General features: G+C 39.0%; 1 protein-coding gene across 2 annotated transcripts; it reads right to left on the bottom strand.

Moving 5' to 3' along the window:
- Positions 1-685: 685 nt before the first annotated feature.
- LOC130951005 (tropinone reductase homolog) lies at positions 686-22,048 on the bottom strand. 2 transcript variants are annotated; one of them, XM_057879613.1, is made up of 4 exons: positions 21,647-22,048; positions 2,942-3,158; positions 2,043-2,155; positions 686-873 (listed from the first exon to the last, which is right to left on the bottom strand). In XM_057879613.1, the coding sequence occupies exons 1-4, from the start codon at positions 21,941-21,943 to the stop codon at positions 700-702; spliced, it is 801 nt and encodes a 266-aa protein (XP_057735596.1). In that variant the 5' UTR covers positions 21,944-22,048; the 3' UTR covers positions 686-699. The 2 variants fall into 2 exon arrangements, with proteins under 2 accessions (XP_057735596.1, XP_057735597.1); XM_057879614.1 differs by lacking the exons at positions 686-873; positions 2,942-3,158.
- Between the last annotated feature and the right edge of the window lie 285 nt (positions 22,049-22,333).

The following is a 22,333-nucleotide window of genomic DNA, read 5'->3' on the forward strand; positions in this document are numbered from 1 at the left end:
ATCATTTTAAATTTCTCCAACTATCAAGAGAGACTCCTACTGACTCCTAACATTAAAAATTCTTAAAAGTGGACCGATGATTGATTGTTTTGTTCACATTATAACATTTTTCGTGAGCAATTAATTGTCATGGGCTTTCAAAATCCAACCAGCGGATCAAAAAAATATTTTTAACATTTTATTCAGCCCATCATCTAATAAAGCTTAATCACACCACATATTTAATCAATTTTATTAAATTGTTAACACTCCATGGAACGAAACACGAGGCCTGTTCCCCACCTACTGCTTTCAGCCTTTCTATCAACTCACCTGCTCTAACGACACAGGGCTTGCGTGCACGTGTCGTAACTGCGTCCCGTCGACGTTGAATCCATACCTCTGGTTGTCTAACTCTATCCATACCATAGAACTTTCCTAGTTCTTTTGGGCCAACTTGCATTACTGTACTTCATTAATAAAAAGATTTAGACGTGTAACGAGACTAATAACATTATTTTTTTCTTATTGTTTAAGAAATATTTTAAGTATATCAAAAACATTAATATTTTAATAATTTTAATTATTAATCTCAATTATAAAATATATACATATTTAAAATTAAATGAATAAAATAACTGAAACACAATATTATCCAAAATAATTGAAAGTTTTTATATACTTTATAAACTTTAAAATTTTGAGTCATGATAATACAACTTAAATTGTGAAGCCTCCATCTGCAGCTATAGTTTGTCCAGTGATAAACGAAGCTGCTGGAAGACAAAGAAAAGCAACCAATGATGATATTTCTTTTGGTTCTCCAACACGTTGCAGTGGAGTTTGAGACGTTATAGCACTTATAACCTTCTCACAGTCACCATCAACACCTCTCTACAACAAAAGTAGGTATAATTCACATTTATCACTTATGCATTTAAAGTACGCTATTGCAGTATATATCCTGAAAAATAGTTCTATTGACTTTTTATTTGGTCAAAACTTTGTTGAATAAAATCTAAAATATTTTCTTGGAAATTTTAATTTAATCAATCCAGACTTCTCAATTTTGATTTGTAATTTGTGTTAGTTTGTGAAATAATCTCTGATATGTTAGTTTGACATTAACTATATACTAATGCGGCCGTAACAGCAATTAAATAGGAAGGTCCAACAATTGTCTGGAATATGATAAGAGCCTTAAATTCCAAATTTTGAGTAAATAGTTAAGCGTTTTTTTAATTGGTCTCTAAAAATTTTTTTAATCAAATTGGTCCTAAAAATTTTTAAGTTAATCACATTAATTTTTTTGTCATTTTTGTTACTAACGACGTTAAAATTTGGTTGATATGGTATGGTAAGTGATACCATACTGACTATAGTATACCCTTGATAGTTCTAATTAGCTGTTAACATAATAGGTTTATACAGTTAGATCAAATCAATTCTAAATTGAGCGGGACTTTGAGGCATTAAAATTCCTTAATTTGGGATCGATTTGATCTAATTTCATAAACTTATCATGTTAGCACCTAATTAGAACCGTTAAGTATTTGTTGTGGCGTCACTTAACATGTCATATCAATAAATTTCTGACACAAATAACAACAGAAGTGATAGAATGATTAATATGACCAATTTAAAATTTGTGAGGACGACTTTAATTAAAATAAATCTTTTAGGACCAATTTGTAAAACGAGTAGTCTTTAGGAGATGAATTCGACCATTTACTCTCCAAATTATATATATATTTAATAGATAATATTTGAATGCTATAATGCCTTTAAGAGTGTGCCTAAATTACTAAAAAAGGTAAATAGATAATATTTAATAAATTTTAAATAATTTACTTTTTATTTAAAATATTTTAGTTTTTTATTTTAAAAGATAAATTAGGCAATTCAAACACCACAACAAAGATACCATAAAATTCACCATATGTCCATATATATATATATATATATATATATATATATATATATATCTTCTACTTGAAGGTAGTGAATCAATCTCATGAGATTCTTTTTTTTTTTTCAAAAATTTAAAGCAAGAGTTTACATACTATTGTATCCTTCAATAGTTGGGTCAGAACAATTCCTGGTGCTACAGCATTTACACGAATATTATCCTTCACCCATTCCAATGCTAAGTTCTTGCTGAGCTGATTTATGGCTCCTGTTAACATCATATATTCAAATATGTTTTAAATTGCAGAACATATTGTACGATGTGATTGCAATATTGTGGTTGTGTCAATTTTCAATATGCAAGGTGTGAATACTCTTATATTGTTTGTATGAGAAGGAAAACAGAGAGAGAGAGAGAAGAGAATAGAAGAATTGTGACTAGAAAAGGTAAATGTTTTACTCTCTTATTAATACAAGGTAACTGAAACTGTTATAACAGAAACAGTTAAACCAGGTATAACCACCTACTCCCAACTAAAATTAGACTATTATTATTATATCCTTATAGTTCGTGTAGTCAAAAGATTACGAAGTCTTGCATTAACCCAAATTATTTATTTTAAATTCTTTTAAAAAATAAAAACAAATTTTATATAATTGATTGAATAAAAAAGAGAAAGACTAGAGAACTAACATTATATAACCAACATTTAACATAAGAAAAAAATAGTCAAAATTCTTAATTAAAACAAGAACATTCGAAACTCGATTAGAAGAAATATTAGAAATTTAAACTCAACAAAAGTGTATTTTTAATTGGCTTCATACTAGACTTATTTAAAAATTTGGTATAGTATTAGCCAAACTTGGTTGCTATAGTTAGTTCTTTGCATTACTCATAAAAAAATGTCATATCTTTATATGAACAAAGATATTGTATCAAGTGATCTATTGTAGGAATATAGTAATTGGGGTTGTATTTCAAACTGTAATTGCAATCTAAAATTCTAATTTTTTCTTTGACCTAAAAGAATGGTGAGAAAAGAGAACATACCTTTTGTTGATGCATAAATAGAAAAATAAGGCAAAGCTTTCAAACCAGCAATGGAGGACATAAATACTATGCTCCCATATCCAGAAGCTTTTAGAAGTGGGTATGAAAGTTGACACAAATGGTAAGCAGATTCAAAATTGGTACTCATTATAATTGTCATATCTTCAGAAGTATAATCTATGGCGTGTTTAGGCCTGGTTGTTCCAGCATTATTTATCTGAGAAATAAAATTTAACAAATCAATTAGAATGTATGTAATGAATTTGTGGGGGGAAGGAAAAATAATAGCGATTTAATTACACTGTTAGTCTCTATAGTTTCATAAGTTTAAAATCAAACTATGAGAGCGAGAGAGTGTGAGGTGGGAAAACACAGGGAGGAGAACAAATACACTGGGTAAACATGGCAAAGATCCTAGGGTTTAGAATAAAGAAGAGTATCAACGATTGGAGCTTGATTCTTTCTCCATTTTTGTCGATAATTTGCCGGGGGACATATCAAAAAGAGAACTTTTTAATATGTTCAAATGGACAGGTAGGATCATCGACATATATCTATCGTGAAAGAATAAAAATGGACAAATATATTTGTTTGCTTTTGTTCGATACACTACAAAGGGAGAGACGTTGAAGGCTGTTGCAGAAATGAACGGTATGGTATTGAGAGGTAAAAGATTGTTCGTCGGTGAAGCCAAATATAGAAGAGGGGCTGCGATGCAAAATACGAAGGGTATAGGGATGAAAGTGATCACTAGACACGATGCAGGAGGAAGCCAGCCACAGATACCAAGTGTGGTAGCAGCTGAAGTAAAAGCGGGGAGGCAATTGTAATACCCGGTCTAACCGAAATTAATTAAATAATGAGTTAAGTAGGAGCGAATATGGTTGGAAGATTTGGCAATTGGAATTTGATGATTTCAATATGATATTTGGATTCAGTGAATTTTTCCGAGTCGGAAGATATAGTTTTCTGCGTAAAAGCGCGCAGTGGAATTTTGATCGGCAGTACCGGCTGAGACCTGTCTGGTACTGCAGCTGAGAAAATTGATTATGAGTAAATAAGATTAAGAAATGAGGAATTATAATTAGGGGAGGTAGAAATATTTGAAGTGCGATTTAGAGCGCTAATCTTAAAGGTTTTGGTCCAAAATTGGGCCAATGGACAAAAATAAGTGAACTGGGCCTAAGTGGGCCCAAGATCCAACATATATAAACATTAGTTATGAGCATTTCAGCTTATTTTACCCTAAAAGAGAGGTTGGGGCGCTGAAATAGAGAAGAGAGAAGAGAAGAGAGAAAACCTAACTCTCTTTGATCTTCAAACCACCATAACTTGAGCTACGGAGCTCTGATTGACGAGCCGTTTACGGCCACGTGTCGCTCTTCTCATCCTCTACAATTCTATCTAAGTTTTGTGGTGAGTAATTCACTATCCTCTGCCCAGTTTTCATTTTTCTCTTCAAATTCAAATTTGGTTTGGGTTTTGAGGAAACCTTGTGATTTTGATTGTTTAGGAGTGCTCTAGTATGAGCCATGGGTGATATTCATCACAAACTTCAGTGGGTTAAGGTAAGAAACCCTCCAACCCTTGTGATTTGTCATTTTTATGAGCCCTAGGTTGATGTATGTTTGTAATATTGGTTATGTTAGTGCATTTGATGGTTTTGGTGCACAATTGGGAGATTGGTGTTGCTTGAGGAGCTTTGGTGAGGCTTGGCGCTAAGGTTGGTGGAGACTTCCAAAGAAGAGGCTCAATTGATTTGGCTACAAGAGGTACGGTTTAAGTTTCATTAAGTACCGTGTGGTGTGATGAGAATTCCTAGGCTAGATGCCCCTAGGATTAAGTTTGGATTGTGTAAATGGTTGATGCTAATATGCATAGTTGGTATGTAATGTGAATTGATGATTGGGTTGAGAATTGTGTGGCCTTGTATGCTTGGTGTATTGAAAATTTGATGTATTGGGTAATGAGTATTAATTTGTGGTTTATGCATTTAAATTGTGAAATTGGGCCGGAGGCCGTAAATTTTGGGCCAGAGGCCGGAAAGAGGTAAGGGAGGTAAGTTGATGTGTGCATTGTATGATGACACAAGTGATTGGACGAATTTCATATAATGAATATATGAATGATTGGGTTGGTTATTGAATAATGAGGTTTGAGGAGTTGAAGTGTGAAAATTGGTAATTTTGGGTGAAATTGTATAGATGAAGTATGTTTGATTTTGGTTGATATATATTATGTGGTCATATATGTGAGTATGATTATTGATGCCTTGATGGTATGATAATGCATGAGAGATATGTATGTTGTGATATATGCTTGTGGAATGATTAAGGTTGATTTGGGGGGTGAAACCACGTGATAGTGAGTATGATATTGGTTATGTATAATGATGGTTGATTGGAAATAGTATTGTTGGAAATTGGGATGAGGAAGGATGTATGACATGTTGATATGTTTGTAATTTAGCCATTTGTTTGAAATGGGTAAATATGGTTATATAGCGGTTTTGTGAATCGTGGTAAAGTGTTAATGTATGAGTTGAGGAGGCTTGATGTTGATTTTGGTATATTTTGATTGGTTTCAAAAAGGGTTGAAATTGGCATGTTTTGGTTGATTTTGAAAAGAGTTGAAAATGGCTTGTTTTAAAAATGGCACTTTGTGGTTTTATAAGAAAAATATGGTTTTTAGGCATACTTTGACGGGACATAACTTGGACTACGGATCTCTGTTTTGTGCCAAATCTGTTTAGAAATGAAATTGGATCCGGGATGTCCATGCCGTTTGAAGAACGGGTGAAAAACGATTTAAAATGAGGAAGTTATGTCCGTCGGAAGATTGGGGGTTGAATCTGTGAATTCTGCAGCTTTTAACTTAGAAATTTTTTTAGCAGAATGACCCTCCACGCGTAGGCGCACTTGGCGCGTACGTGTCGTTCTTCGAGAAGGCACCATCCACGGGAGCGCGTGGTGTGCGCGTGCGCGTCGATGCGCTGCACCCAATGCTCAGCCATTTTCCCGAGAGTTGTGCCAGTTTTGTGCCTGGGGCGCAAATGCACCCACGCGTACGCGTGGCTGACGCTTACGCGTCGTCTGGCTGTGTTTCAATCCGCGCGTTCGCGTGTATGACGCATACGCGTCGATGAGCTTTGTGGGCATCCACGCGTGCGCGTGGAGTACGCGTACGTGTGGCCCTGCTTTCATGCCAAAGTTGATTTTTGAGTTTTAAAAGCCAAATCTCATACCTCTAAGCCTCTGATCTCACCCCTTATGTATTAAATCATTATGATATGCCTAGCAATGAGAAAGGAGCTAGGGGATGTGGTAACTTGCGAGTGAAGCAAGGGAAAAAGTTATGATCAATGATGATCAACGATGATTATATGAGATATGGAGGATGACGGTGGGAGTACCGTGTATGCCATGAACCGAAGGGCTATATTTATTGATAAATGGCTGGTTCTTGATTGGACCATGAGCCGGGTGGCTGAGTTATTGCCGGGTCACGGCAAAGCCATTATTGATTATGGCTGAGTATAAATGCATATATGATTAATGAATGAATGTGTTAAATGGATAATAATGAAAAATGTTGAAATGTGATGTGTAACCCCGGGTAGTAGGCAGTGGCGTTGTCCACTTGCTCTGGGTATGAGACGAAAAATGATGTTTATGATAAATGAGTTAATTATGGAGTTTTGAATGAATGTAACTCTGATACCTGGGTAGTAGTAAGGGTCGGGGTCCGTCCCACTTGCTCCAGGTTAATGTTTGAGACTTGATAATAATGAGGATTGATAATATGAATTGAGATTGAATGAATGTATGTTGAGATACCTGGGCAGTAGCAAGGGTTGTGGTTCGTCCCACTTGCTCCAGGTAAGAGATTGTGACGCCTGGGTAGTAGCGGCAGTAGTGGTGAATTCACTCGCTCCAGGTTGAGCTTTTAAACACCCGCCTGGGTAGTAGCCGCAGTAGTGGTTGTTCCACTGGCTCTGGGTTGAGCGGGTAGTAGCAAGGGGGTTGTAGCTCAAACCTACTTGCTCCGCAAGGGGTGTTTCTGTCTAATGGTTAGCTACTAGGACATGTCGGGTTGGCTATATAACCGACAGATGATATCATCAGCCATAGGGCAGGCATACATCATTTGCATATGTTTGAATTGTTTGGGTTTGCCTATTTGTTTTGGATTTCTATATCATATATGCTATGTTACCTGATTACGTGCTACTTGTTCTACTTGTACCTTATTTGTGTATTACTTGTCTGTATTGCTTGTGTTTGTACAACTGAGAGATCCCTCATGATGGTGTCGGTGAATGTTGGGGGCTGTTCTTGATGAGATGAATTGATAATGCGATTGCATGATGATGATGATTTTTTAATGAGATCATTTAAGCCCCCTGGGTAGACGCAGTGATGTGATTTCACTAGCTCCAGGCAAGGGTATGATGTATTGATATAGAGTTGCTGATGCAGAACAACTGGTAATGGTTTTGCTTATGATTCTGAGTCTGATTCATGGAAGAATCAGCGAATTGGGAAACATGTGTAATATGAACTAGATTTAGTATCCCCTTACGTCAGATGCCTATTTATGGATTAGTGAGAATCTAGGCTGGATACTTGGTGAAAAGGAGTTTAGGATGCTTAGTGAGTTTTTATTGCAGTGCATTGTATTTATTTGGCACTTTTACCGTACTGGGAACCCATGGGCCCGGGGTTCTCATCCCGTATATATCTCTTGTTTTTCAGATACAGGTTCAGGTGCTCAGAAGTGAGCTGCGGTTCGTCTGAGAGACGGCGAAGATATTTATTTTCTCTACTTTGTGTTTTGCTTAGAATCTCTCCACCTTTGTTTTGAAAAGATTATATTATGTGTTGAACTCTTTTGGAACTTGCCTATAGAGGCTCTTATGTTTCCTTTGGGAGAGATTAGGATGTGCTGTTGCCAACTACTTTCATACTGTACCCTAGCCGGCCTAAATTTCGCGGGTCGCGACTAGTGGCTATTACTTATGTTATATATATCTATCCGTTATCTATCTCTTAATCTCCTTTATGCCTTGTCCGTTTATCGCTTTCGGCTTCACAGTTTAACTTTTCGTTGTCGAAACGTGAGTGATACGTCTTCGCGATTTTATTTCTACTCTTTTCAGGCTTCTCGATTAATACTCCTTTCGAAATTAACTATATTTATATATTAAAAATCCACCTGAGAGTCGTACCACCGTAATATCATTGACTTATGACTCGAGCATAAGGATTTGAATATTAGGGTGTTACATTATGGTATCAGAGCAGTTCGTCCTCGTGAGCCTGAGGGATGGAACTGCTTATGCTTCAATGCATACTCTGAGTCTGTGCCTGTGCTAGTTAGGGTATCTAACCGATACATCTAGCATGAAGTCCATGAGTGTACCTTTGGTACTTTGAAGCACTATACTACCGATATTGAGACTGATCAACTTGATATCGATTGTTTGGTGTGTATAGGAACCAGATGGCGCCTCGTGGACCCGGTCGGGGACGTGAGAAAGATCGTGCTAGTACACAGGAACCGGAAATCAACTCGAATCACCTGGTAAACCTTATGGCGGCGTTGGAGAATATGGCTGCTGCTATGCAAGGCACTGCGGAGGCTCTTGGGCAACAGATAAACAATAATGGCAATGGCAGAAGGGAAGCTCAGGGCCCGATGACACTGGCAACTTTCTTAAAAGTTAATCCACCTAAGTTCAAGGGAACCACCAATCCGACTGAAGCTGATACTTGGTTTCAGGCCATGGAGCGAGCACTGCAAGCGCAGTTGGTGTCTGAAGAGCAGCGTGTTGAATTTGCTACCTATATGTTCACGGGGAAAGCATCGCATTGGTGGCAAGGGGCTCGACGTCTCCTGCGACAGGGGAATGATCCTATCACTTGGGATGCCTTCCAGGTGGAATTCGATAAGAAGTACTTTCTGAATTCCGCTAGAACAGCCAAGGAATTGGAGTTACTGCAGCTGAAGCAAGGTGCTATGTCCGTATCTGAGTATATAGACAAATTTGAGGAGCTATTCAGGTTTTCCCGCATGTGTCAGGGAGCTCCAGAAGACTTCGAGGAATGGAAATGCATTAAGTATGAAGGAGGGCTCCGGAGCGACATCTTGAGTTCAATGGGACCAATGGAGATCCGAACTTTTTCAGAGTTGGTGAGTAAGAGCAGAATTGCTGAAGAGTGTGTGAAAAGGAGGGTTACAGAGGAAGGAAGTCATAGAGAGCACAACCAAGGATTTGCACCAAGGGGTCGAGAGTTTAAGGAGAGGGGATACATACAACACTTTCTCCAAGGACGGAATAACTTTGCGACGAGTGAGGAGTCCCAAAGGAATGGTAAGGGAAAACGGGCAGCAGCTGCTTCTAATGTTCTAAGCTGTCAGAGGTGTGGGAGTCATCACCCAAATAGGCCTTGCCGATTGGGGTTAGGCGTATGTTACAAGTGCGGGTTACCAGGGCATGTATCAAGAAATTGCCAACAAGGAGAGAGTCAGGATGCGGGTCGATTGCGACAGTAAGATTGAGGTAATTATTATCATCAAGCTTAAAGGACAGTGCGTGATTTTATAATACCGCCTATACAGTAAAACTGGGAATGTCAAGCTTAATATTAGACTGAGAAGCAAACCGGATGGTCCGAGTAAGGATTTGCCTTAATACAAATGGATAAATGCCTGTGATGTAAATGATTTTTTGTTGAGAATGATGTGTTGTGTTTGTTATATAGTTGGTTAATTTCTGGATTTTTGGTGAAACGGATTGAACCCGTGACTTTTAGTTCCTTTGATTTAAATAGATAAGGAATTGTCCTAAATGATGGATTTGGAAACGTTGATTTGAAATGCCAGTCATGCTAAGTTGTGGTTGGGTACTTGAGGAAATAAGTGATTGAGCTAATACTTGATGAGAAATCAAAGTGGCATAGCGGAAGCTTGCTAAAAGCGTTAGCATAGTATGGTAATAATAAGAAAAAGTGGGATATGATTAAAAATGCTTTATGCTTTGAGTACTTAAAAGTTTAGTGAGCTTATACAGATACTGATTCTCGATAATTGGAATTAATTGCGGCGGTGAGCCTTAATGGTTTTGAAATGGATGAGGAAATTATCATTGATGCATAGTCGGATTTAGATGATGATTGAGTGCAAGTTGTTGTGTTCGAGAGATGAGTGCTATGATGTTTGGTCATGGTGACCTTGGATTTTGATCAAGATTTGTAATGATCGGTTTCAGAGAAATCGTTTGAAAACCTTTAAATTGCAATACTGATACGGTACTGAGATTGGTTTGAGGGAACCCGTGACGGGTGGTAAACTCCAATTTTTGGGGAGGTGCTGTTGAAAATTTTCCCAAGAATTTGAAGGAGTATTTGGTTATGTTTTTGAAAATGATTTTGATCTGAGTAACTTCAACAAAAGAGATGTGTCTCAAAAGCTTTTATAGATTATTAAAGGAAAGCGGATTCATAAGAGTTTGTCAGCTTGTTAGTACAAACTCATTGAATTCTAAAAACGAAGAAAGCTTTGATTGATTATAGTGATGTGGGATGATGGCTATGATTAACGATGATGGCAATATTATTGATGAGATTTAATAGGGTGTGGGTTGATAAGACGGTAAAAGTAAGGAACGAGGCTGTTGGTCGGCGTTGAACAAATGACCGAGACCCTTGGAGATAGAGAAATCAGAGCGCGGCAACGCAAGCGCGTAGAGTAAAGGAACCTTGGAACTGTTATGTGTTTGATATAAAGGCATACTATGCTCGCGTACTCGTAGGGATGGATGGAATTTTCGAGGGCGAAAATTTCTGTTAGGGGGGTAGAATGTAATACCCGGTCTAACCGAAATTAATTAAATAATGAGTTAAGTAGGAGCGAATATGGTTGGAAGATTTGGCAATTGGAATTTGATGATTTCAATATGATATTTGGATTCAGTGAATTTTTCCGAGTCGGAAGACATAGTTTTCTGCGTAAAAGCGCGCAGTGAAATTTTGATCGGCAGTACCGGCCGAGACCTGTCTGGTACTGCAGTTGAGAAAATTGATTATGAGTAAATAAGATTAAGAAATGAGGAATTATAATTAGGGGAGGTAGAAATATTTGAAGTGCGATTTAGAGCGCTAATCTTAAAGGTTTTGGTCCAAAATTGGGCCAACGGACAAAAATAAGTGAACTGGGCCTAAGTGGGCCCAAGATCCAACATATATAAACATTAGTTATGAGCATTTCAGCTCATTTTACCCTAAAAGAGAGGTTGGGGCGCTGAAATAGAGAAGAGAGAAGAGAAGAGAGAAAACCTAACTCTCTTTGATCTTCAAACCACCATAACTTGGGCTACGGAGCTCCGATTGACGAGCCGTTTACGGCCACGCATCGCTCTTCTCATCCTCTACAATTCTATCTAAGTTTTGTGGTGAGTAATCCACTGTCCTCTGCCCAGTTTTCATTTTTCTCTTCAAATTCGAATTTGGTTTGGGTTTTGAGGAAACCTTGTGATTTTGATTGTTTAGGAGTGCTCTAGTATGAGCCATGGGTGATATTCATCACAAACTTCAGTGGGTTAAGGTAAGAAACCCTCCAACGTTTGTGATTTGTCATTTTTATGAGCCCTAGGTTGATGTATGTATGTAATATTGGTTATGTTAGTGCATTTGATGGTTTTGGTGCACAATTGGGAGATTGGTGTTGCTTGAGGAGCTTTGGTGAGGCTTGGCGCTAAGGTTGGTGGAGACTTCCAAAGAAGAGGCTCAATTGATTTGGCTACAAGAGGTACGGTTTAAGTTTCATTAAGTACCGTGTGGTGTGATGAGAATTCCTAGGCTAGATGCCCCTAGGATTAAGTTTGGATTGTGTAAATGGTTGATGCTAATATGCATAGTTGGTATGTAATGTGAATTGATGATTGGGTTGAGAATTGTGTGGCCTTGTATGCTTGGTGTATTGAAAATTTGATGTATTGGGTAATGAGTATTAATTTGTGGTTTATGCATTTAAATTGTGAAATTGGGCCGGAGGCCGTAAATTTTGGGCCAGAGGCCGGAAAGAGGTAAGGGAGGTAAGTTGATGTGTGCATTGTATGATGACACAAGTGATTGGACGAATTTCATATAATGAATATATGAATGATTGGGTTGGTTATTGAATAATGAGGTTTGAGGAGTTGAAGTGTGAAAATTGGTAATTTTGGGTGAAATTGTATAGATGAAGTATGTTTGATTTTGGTTGATATATATTATGTGATCATATATGTGAGTATGATTATTGATGCCTTGATGGTATGATAATGCATGAGAGATATGTATGTTGTGATATATGCTTGTGGAATGATTAAGGTTGATTTGGGGGTGAAACCACGTGATAGTGAGTATGATATTGGTTATGTATAATGATGGTTGATTGAAAATAGTAATGTTGGAAATTGGGATGAGGAAGGATGTATGACATGTTGATATGTTTGTAATTTAGCCATTTGTTTGAAATGGGTAAAGATGGTTATATGGCGATTTTGTGAATCGTGGTAAAGTGTTAATGTATGAGTTGAGGAGGCTTGATGTTGATTTTGGTATATTTTGATTGGTTTCAAAAAGGGTTGAAATTGGCATGTTTTGGTTGATTTTGAAAAGAGTTGAAAATGGCTTGTTTCAAAAATGGCACTTTGTGGTTTTATATGAAAAATATGGTTTTTGGGCATACTTTGACAGGACATAACTTGGACTACAGATCTCTGTTTTGTGCCAAATCTGTTTAGAAATGAAATTGGATCCGGGATGTCCATGCTGTTTGAAGAACGGGTGAAAAACGATTTAAAATGAGGAAGTTATTTCCGTCGGAAGATTGGGGGTTGAATATGTGAATTCTGCAGCTTTTAACTTAGAAATTTTTTTAGCAGAATGACCCTCCACGCGTAGGCGCACTTGGCGCGTACGCGTCGTTCTTCGAGAATGCACCATCCACGAGAGCGCGTGGTGTGCGCGTGCGCGTCGATGCGCTGCACCCAATGCTCAGCCATTTTCCCGAGAGTTGTGTCAGTTTTGTGCCTGGGGTGCAAATGCACCCACGCGTACGCGTGGCTGACGCTTACGCGTCGTCTGGCTGTGTTTCAATCCGCGCGTTCGCGTGTATGACGCATACGCGTCGATGAGCTTTGTGGGCATCCACACGTGCGCGTAGAGTACGCGTACGCGTGGCCCTGCTTTCATGCCAAAGTTGATTTTTGAGTTTTAAAAGCCAAATCTCATACCTCTAAGCCTCCAATCTCACCCCTTATGTATTAAATCATTATGATATGCCTAGCAATGAGAAAGGAGCTAGGGGATGTGGTAACTTGCGAGTGAAGCAAGGGGAAAAGTTATGATTAATGATGATCAACGATGATTATATGAGATATGGAGGATGACGGTGGGAGTACCGTGTATGCCATGAACCGAAGGGCTATATTTATTGTTAAATGGCTGGTTCTTGATTGGACCATGAGCCGGGTGGCTGAGTTATTGCCGGGTCACGGCAAAGCCATTATTGATTATGGCTGAGTATAAATGCATATATGATTAATGAATGAATGTGTTAAATGGATAATAATGGAAAATGTTGAAATGTGATGTGTAACCCCGGGTAGTAGGCAGTGGCGTTGTCCACTTGCTCCGGGTATGAGACGAAAAATGATGTTTATGATAAATGAGTTAATTATGGAGTTTTGAATGAATGTAACTCTGATACCTGGGTAGTAGTAAGGGTCGGGGTCCGTCCCACTTGCTCCAGGTTAATGTTTGAGACTTGATAATAATGAGGATTGATAATATGAATTGAGATTGAATGAATGTATGTTGAGATACCTGGGCAGTAGCAAGGGTTGTGGTTCGTCCCACTTGCTCCAGGTAAGAGATTGTGACGCCTGGGTAGTAGCGGCAGTAGTGGTGAATTCACTCGCTCCAGGTTGAGCTTTTAAACACCCGCCTGGGTAGTAGCCGCAGTAGTGGTTGTTCCACTGGCTCTGGGTTGAGCGGGTAGTAGCAAGGGGGTTGTAGCTCAAACCTACTTGCTCCGCAAGGGGTGTTTCTGTCTAATGGTTAGCTACTAGGACATGTCGGGTTGGCTATATAACCGACAGATGATATCATCAGCCATAGGGCAGGCATACATCATTTGCATATGTTTGAATTGTTTGGGTTTGCCTATTTGTTTTGGATTTCTATATCATATATGCTATGTTACCTGATTACGTGCTACTTGTTCTACTTGTACCTTATTTGTGTATTACTTGTCTGTATTGCTTGTGTTTGTACAACTGAGAGATCCCTCATGATGGTGTCGGTGAATGTTGGGGGCTGTTCTTGATGAGATGAATTGATAATGCGATTGCATGATGATGATGATTTTTAATGAGATCATTTAAGCCCCCTGGGTAGACGCAGTGATGTGATTTCACTAGCTCCAGGCAAGGGTATGATGTATTGATATAGAGTTGCTGATGCAGAACAACTGGTAATGGTTTTGCTTATGATTCTGAGTCTGATTCGTGGAAGAATCAGCGAATTGGGAAACATGTGTAATATGAACTAGATTTAGTATCCCCTTACGTCAGATGCCTATTTATGGATTAGTGAGAATCTAGGCTGGATACTTGGTGAAAAGGAGTTTAGGATGCTTAGTGAGTTTTTATTGCAGTGCATTGTATTTATTTGGCACTTTTACCGTACTGGGAACCCATGGGCCCGGGGTTCTCATCCCGTATATATCTCTTGTTTTTCAGATACAGGTTCAGGTGCTCAGAAGTGAGCTGCGGTTCGTCTGAGAGACGGCGAATATATTTATTTTCTCTACTTTGTGTTTTGCTTAGAATCTCTCCACCTTTGTTTTGAAAAGATTATATTATGTGTTGAACTCTTTTGGAACTTGCCTATAGAGGCTCTTATGTTTCCTTTGGGAGAGATTAGGATGTGCTGTTGCCAACTACTTTCATACTGTACCCTAGCCGGCCTAAACTTCGCGGGTCGCGACTAGTGGCTATTACTTATGTTATATATATCTATCCGTTATCTATCTCTTAATCTCCTTTATGCCTTGTCCGTTTATCGCTTTCGGCTTCACAGTTTAACTTTTCGTTGTCGAAACGTGAGTGATACGTCTTCGCGATTTTATTTCTACTATTTTCAGGCTTCTCGATTAATACTCCTTTCGAAATTAACTATATTTATATATTAAAAATCCACCTGAGAGTCGTACCACCATAATATCATTGACTTATGACTCGAGCATAAGGATTTGAATATTAGGGTGTTACAGCAGTCGTCAGATGCTATTGCCAAAGATCCAAATAGTCATGGATGGACTAAGAAGATAGAAGTACCGATAGCAAATGAGAATATCGTCTGGCTACAGAGAAGTATTGTTGGAGGTATGAAATCAGCAATTGATTTTCAGTCGCTGCAGGAAAAGATCAATAGGGACTGGCCTTGTGTAACACAGGTAAGAGAGTTGGGCGCATATAAAGCGATGATTACGTTCGATACGGTGCTTAGTGCTGAAGAGGCCTACACTTTTAGAATGAACGATTTATTAAAATTATTTTATATGGTATGGAGATGGGATGAGACTGAGAAAAGTGAGTTTAAAAGAGTTTGGTTGGAGTGTTATGGAATTCCATTGCATGCATGGTCAAATGTTACTTTTCGCAGAATAGGGGAGCAATGGGGCGAAGTGGTGGAGTGCGATAAACTAATGCGATCGTGTACCTCATTCAGTGTGGGTAAAGTCCTAATTGATATGTGTGTTTTCGATATGATTAACGAATGGATTCACGTCACAATAGGGACAAGTGGATTTGACGTTCTTGTAAGAGAAGTGGGTGGAGAGGTGTATCGGGAGGAATGTTTTCGAAAGAGGAAGGAAGAGACAAGAGACAAGCACATGATAAATATAGTAGAGACGCGACATGGAAGCTCTAGCTGCATATTGAATCATGGAGCTGAACGGAGGGTGGCAGATCGGGATCAGGCGGCGGTGCTGATGACGATAGAACGTAGAAATGAGGAACAAGATAAGGACAGGATGGTAATATCAAGCCTTGATTTGAACAAATGGAATCACAAAAATTCAAATTTTTCTAAACGAAATGGCAACTATACGGTATTAATTGACAAGGTAGATTCCCAGGAATCATATGAAATAAATGAGGATATTGATTCAGAGGAAACGGTGTCTAATAATTATGCAGAAGGATTGGATTTCCAATTAACTCATGGAATGAGGCAGGTTAATGGGCTGGGAATTACAAGGCCCAATAAAGGGATTAGGAAACATGTTGGTTGGGTGAGGGAGTAGGTTTACTAGGCTACGCCTACCGCTGGGCTGCCAAACTGGGTTGGGTCTGACCTGACTCTATTCTTGACCCGGCAGGATCCCACGCCCCTGACCCAGGCTCCTTTGAAGACGACGCCTCCAAGGTTCAACAACGATCACGATGGGAAGCGTCACGAGGGGGAGCACGATCCCAACTGCCCCAATTCGGAGGCAACAGGTAGGTCCGACCTGCCAACCCGGGAAGGACGGTGGAAACCAGCAGCGGGTCATGATCCTGGAAGCTTGAAGAACGCAGGCCGCGAGGTGCGAAATTGGGTGGAAGAGGGCTGCGGACAGTGTGGCGAGATGGAGGAGGGTGCTCCGGAGGCAGAGGTTGGCGGGCTTAATGAAGGACTGATCCCCGCAGTGGAAGTCACCAGTGACGAGAATGAAGGAAGGTTGCTGAGAAACGAATCGATCATAAACACTGAACCGATACATGTTCAACAAACCTCCTGTAACTTGGACGCTTTAGGGAGGACACAAATTGCAGGTGCTATGGGCCAGGGTAAAGTTACTGGCCTGATCAGAAACTGCAGTGTGCCAGAAGCAGACAGGCAGAATCGAGGACTGGAAGAAGGGAAGATCTTGCTGGATGGATTGAATCAGAATGGAAACGGACAGGAGGAGGAAAGGGAGAATAATGCAGCATTAGGTCCGGAGATGGGAGATTGTTTGGATGATGGTAGGAAACCAGATTTTAAGGAACAGAGACCGAGTTGGGAAGAGGAAATGGCTGAAAACAAAGCGGCTTGGAAACTAGCTGTGGAGTCGGAAGCACAATGCAATGATGAGGAGGACATCATGGCTATTTTACAAGAGCAGAACGAAGCTATTGCTATGAAACGGAGGCAGGCTAAGCAAAAAGAAAAAGTCTGAAGAAGTCGGCCAAAAAATCGTAAACATGTGTGTAATAGTTTCGTTAAATGATTTTTAGTTCTTGGAATATACGGGGGTTGGGAGGTGCTGCAAAAGTTAGTATGCTAAAGACTTTCCAAAATAAGTTTAGGTTGGATATGTTGGGCTGATATAAACAAAGAAGGAATTAATAAATAATTTGATGTTGTGCGTATCTGGGGAAGCGACAGAACATATTGGGAGTCTGTCAGTTCTATTGGAAATTCTGGAGGATTATTGTTAATGTGGGATGGAGCGGCTTTTAAACAGTATAACTGCTATAAAGGGGATAGATGGTTGTGTATAGAAGGAGTTGTGGTAAAAGATAACTTTCATTGTGCTATTTGATTCGTGTATGGACCGCATGAGAGAGCTGAGAAGATCTCCATGTGGGAAGAATTGAGTTATATTGTAGGATTGTGTCAGGTGCCGTGTTGTTTTTTGGGAGATTTTAATGAAATTCTGCATTTGGAGGCAAGGAAAGGAGCGACTGCATTACCATCATCTGCGGCAGAGTTTAGAACATGGATAAATGATATGGAGTTGATTGACTTGGCACTGAATGACCGAAAGTATACTTGGTTTAGAGGACAGTTGTGCAGTCATATCGATAGGAGCCTAGTCTTCGTGGGGTGGCTTGATGTATACCCGAAGACGTGTCTAAGGAGTAATCTGAGAGGTTTATCGGATCACTGTCCTTTGGTTATGGAAGACAGCAAAAGAGTTGAGGGTCCAAGACCGTTTCGTAGCTTGGACTCGTGGTTCACGCACGAAGGGTTCTTGAGGATGGTGAAGGAAGAATGGAGGGAACTAGGTGATGTACAATTCTTACAGAAGATGAAAGCACTGTCAGAACCACTACGTAGATGGCATAAGCAGCATTTTGGGAATATGGCTGAGCGAATTAAGAAGCTTGAGGAAGAAATCAGGAAGGTAGATTATATAGTTAGTAGCGGACAGTATGACAGTACAACAGAAGCTAGGAGGAGGGCATTAGTGAGTTGTTGCGAAAAGTGGTATCTAAGACAGGAGATGCATTGGAAGCGAATGTCAAGATCTTGACATGCCAATAAGATGGATCGGAACACAAGGTACTTCCATAATATAGCTTCGGCGAGAAGAAGGAATAATCGGATTGAGTCATTGGTGCTTAATGGGAGGCTAGTGAGGAATCAAGCAAGAATCAAGATTGCGATTCAGGACTTTTACAAGTGCCTGTACCACCAGGAAGCGTCCCCAAGAGTGACCTTTAGGGATGGATTAGTTAATCGTTTAGAAAGGGAGGAAGCGGAAACCTTAGAGGCACTACCATCAGTAGAGGAAGTGAAGGAGGCAGTCTGGGATTGTGAATCTTCTAGGGCTCCAAGGAGTGACGAGTACAACATGTATTTTATAAAAAAGTGCTGGAATGAGATTGGAACAGAATTCACTGTAGCTGTGATGGATTTCTTTCAGGCAGCAAGATTACCGGCAGAAGCTAATGTCACCTGGGTAGCGTTGGCTCCGAAGTTCATTAGGGCTAAGAAGATAAAAGATCTCAGACCTATTAGCATGGTTGGGTGTGTCTATAAGGTAATCTCTAAATTGCTGACACGAAGGATAAGGAGTGTTATGCCAGGTTTAGTTGGAGAATCCTAGGGTGCCTCTGTGAAGGGGAGAAAGATACATGATGGAGCGTTAATTGCATGTGAAACTGTGTAATGGTTGAAACTGAAGAAGAAGGCATCAGCGATTGTTAAACTTGACTTCCAAAAAGCCTATGACATAGTCAAATGGTGCTTTGTTGATACAGTGCTGGAAAAGATGGGCTTCGGAAGAACATGGAGGGCGTGGGTTAGGGAATGTGTTACATCGGCTTCTATCTCTATTCTGGTTAATGGATCACCATCGAAATCATTCAAAATGGAGAGAGGACTATGTCAAGGCGACCCTCTATCGCCGTTTTTGTTTGTTCTAGTGGTGGATGTGCTTAACAGGATGATCGGAGAGGCAGTTAGAAATGGTCGGATATCTCCACTCTTAGTTGGTAGAGATAATATAGAGTTATCACACTTACAATTTGCTGATGACACTATATTATTTTGTCCACCGGAGGAGGAGACACTGAGAAACTATAAGAGGCTTCTGAGGTGCTTCGAAATGATGTTTGATTTGAGCATTAATTTTGAGAAGTCTAACTTGATACCAGTGAACTGCAGCTCAGAGTGGGTTAATCGGATGTGCCAGCAACTAGGTTGTCAAAAGGCAGCTCTACCGGTGAGGTACCTTGGCATTAGCCTAGGAGCAAATCCGCGGTTAGTTAAAACTTGGAAGCCGGTTCTAGATAAGGTGGAAGAGAAACTCAGCTTATGGAAAGCAAAGATTCTTGGTAAAGCTGGTAAACTGGTACTTATTAAGTCCGTAATTAATAGCCTACCTATTTATTACCTGAGTTTGTACAAGATGCCTAATGCGGTTGCACGAAGAATTATATCCTTACAGAGGAGGTTCTTTTGGGGAAAGGATGATGGTAGACCTGGTATGGCCCTTGTGAAGTGGGAGCTGATCCAGGCACCAAAGAAGCTAGGAGGATTGGGGGTGGGCGACGCAGTGATCCGAAATACATCCTTACTATTTAAATGGTGGTGGCGGTTCTCTAAGGAGGACTGCCCTCTATGAAAGAAGATTGTATATATGCTCCTGCAATAGCTTGAACCCAAATCACTTGCTGTCAAACTCAAACATTGCCGAAGAAAGGGGGTCCATGGAGAGACATATGTCAAGTGCAAATAAGGGAGCAACATGTCAGGCCGAAGATGATTGATGGCTTTGCTATGGAAGTAGGAGATGGAAGATCCACCAGATTTTGGGAGGATATGTGGCTGCAAGTGGGGAAGTTGAAAGACTCCTTTCCGAGACTCTTATTGATTTCAAACCAAAAAGGATCAGTAATTAGGGAGTGTGGGTTCTGGGATGGGATAGAGTGGGTTTGGCACTTCCAATGGAGAAGAGAACTACGACAATGGGAGACAGATACACTGAACCAATTACTTCATGTCTTGCAATCTGTTAGACTGATAGCAGATGTGCAAGATAGAGTGGTGTGGAAATTTAATAAGGAAGGCATTTATTCTACTAATTCATTTGTGCAGGCTTTGCAGGAATAGACTTTTAGATGAGGAGCTACTGATATACAAGTTCACTAAGGAGATCTGGAAAGGCCTAGTTCGGCCTCGAGTGGAGTTATTTGCTTGGTTTGTATTGGTAGGCCGGTCAATACAAAGGACCGGCTAAGTAGGTTGGGGATCCTACAACAGAATGATGTTTTGTGCGTGCTGTGTAAGAAAGGTGTTGAAAATATACAATATTTATTTATTAGTTGTGAGTACTCTTGGCAGGTGTGGTGTGCTTGGATCTCAGTGTTTGGATAGACGTGGGTAGTCCCTAGTATCTTGAAAGAGCTTTTTGAGAGTTGGAGATCCGTGCCGATGAGAAAAGAGAGGCGCAAGTATTGGCTACTTGAATTTTTGTCAATTACATGGATTATTTGGCTACGCCGAAATGATGCCATATACCATAGCAAGATAATAGGAATTGGCGACTGTGTGGAGCAATCATTTTCTTGTGCTACGGAGTGGTGTTGTAAATAACTCATGTTGTTGATGGCTATGCCGAAGATGACATAGGAGTTGTTATGGCTTTATTGTTATTGTCTTAGTGTTACTTTACTCCACTTGAGTGTTGAGCTCTTACTTAAAAAAAAAAAGTCTCTATAGTTTCATAAAATTTATAATTAGATCTATATTTTTTTATTTCAATTGATGAGTCTCTATACTATTTTTAATTTTGTAATTAAGTCTTTTTTATATTAAAAACATTAAAATTAATGGAATATTTTTTCCAAAATACATATTATCAAAGATTTAATTAGATTTTTAATAGGGATACTTTCAATTTGAAAAGAAATATTCAATTAACTCTAATATTTTTTTATATTAAAAATGGCCTAATTATAAAATTAAAAGAATGTAAAAACGCACGCAATTGAAATAAAAAAAATATGAATCTAATTACAAACTTAATAAAATTATTGGTAACAAAAGAAAAATTAAACCACTATTTTTCTATGTCAGAAATGTATATTTTTTTAACCTTGATATAAAAGGTGATAAATTGTTGGTATTTATAATTATTTTATTGTAAAAATATTTAATTCTGCAGCAAAAACTCACTACATTGCTGAAGAAAAAATATACTAAATATGACATGACAAATAATTTGTTAGCTAACTTTTAACATTTGTATAATACTAATTAAAAGTCATTTTGGCCTACATAACCAGAGTATCAATATACAACCTCAATCAATTTACTGTTTAATCAAGTTTATAAAACTAACTAAAATAACATAAAATCTTGTTAAAATCTAGTCCAAATTTGAGATATATCTTACTAGAATGTTGAGTTTGCCATGAAAGATGGAAGAAACAGTTTCTATTAAATGTTGACGTTGATCACGGGATGAAACATCACAAACAGATCCCGTGACATTTAATCCTTTGTTTTTCCACTCTTCCACACACTTATCAATATCTGCTTCATTTCGTGCACATACATGAACTGCTGCCCCAAATTCGGCTAACTCTTCCACTATTGCATACCCAATACCTCGAGATCCTCCTGTGACTAGAGCTGTCATTCCATGGAGTGACCATCGTTTATCTTTGAAGTTCAGCTTCCTTTCCCCCATTTTTCTTGTTCACAGCAAAGACTCAGAGAAACCCTTTAATTTGGACTGCCCAAAACATATATTCTACAATATAATTTATCCAGGATTTGTTGTCAAGCTACAAAAAGTTATGCCTTATATAGTAGTAGTAGAGATATTTATAGAGAACGGATGGTGATTATTTGTATGAATCTTGTGGTTCTTGTTTGTTTCGATCATAAATGAACAAGCTCAGAAAACGTGCGTGCATGTGTTCTGTTGAAGAAAACGTTAAATAATGATTTGTTTTTCACTAACATGTCTTAGCGATGACATGTCATTTTAACGAACTCATTTTTAAGTTTTTTTTTCATCTATTTTTTTTAGGTTTTAATAAAATTTTTTATGTTATGTTTATAGAATTTAATAAAT

The sequence above is a fragment of the Arachis stenosperma genome, chromosome 9 (assembly GCF_014773155.1).
Source record: "Arachis stenosperma cultivar V10309 chromosome 9, arast.V10309.gnm1.PFL2, whole genome shotgun sequence".
NCBI classification, from domain to species: domain Eukaryota; kingdom Viridiplantae; phylum Streptophyta; class Magnoliopsida; order Fabales; family Fabaceae; genus Arachis; species Arachis stenosperma.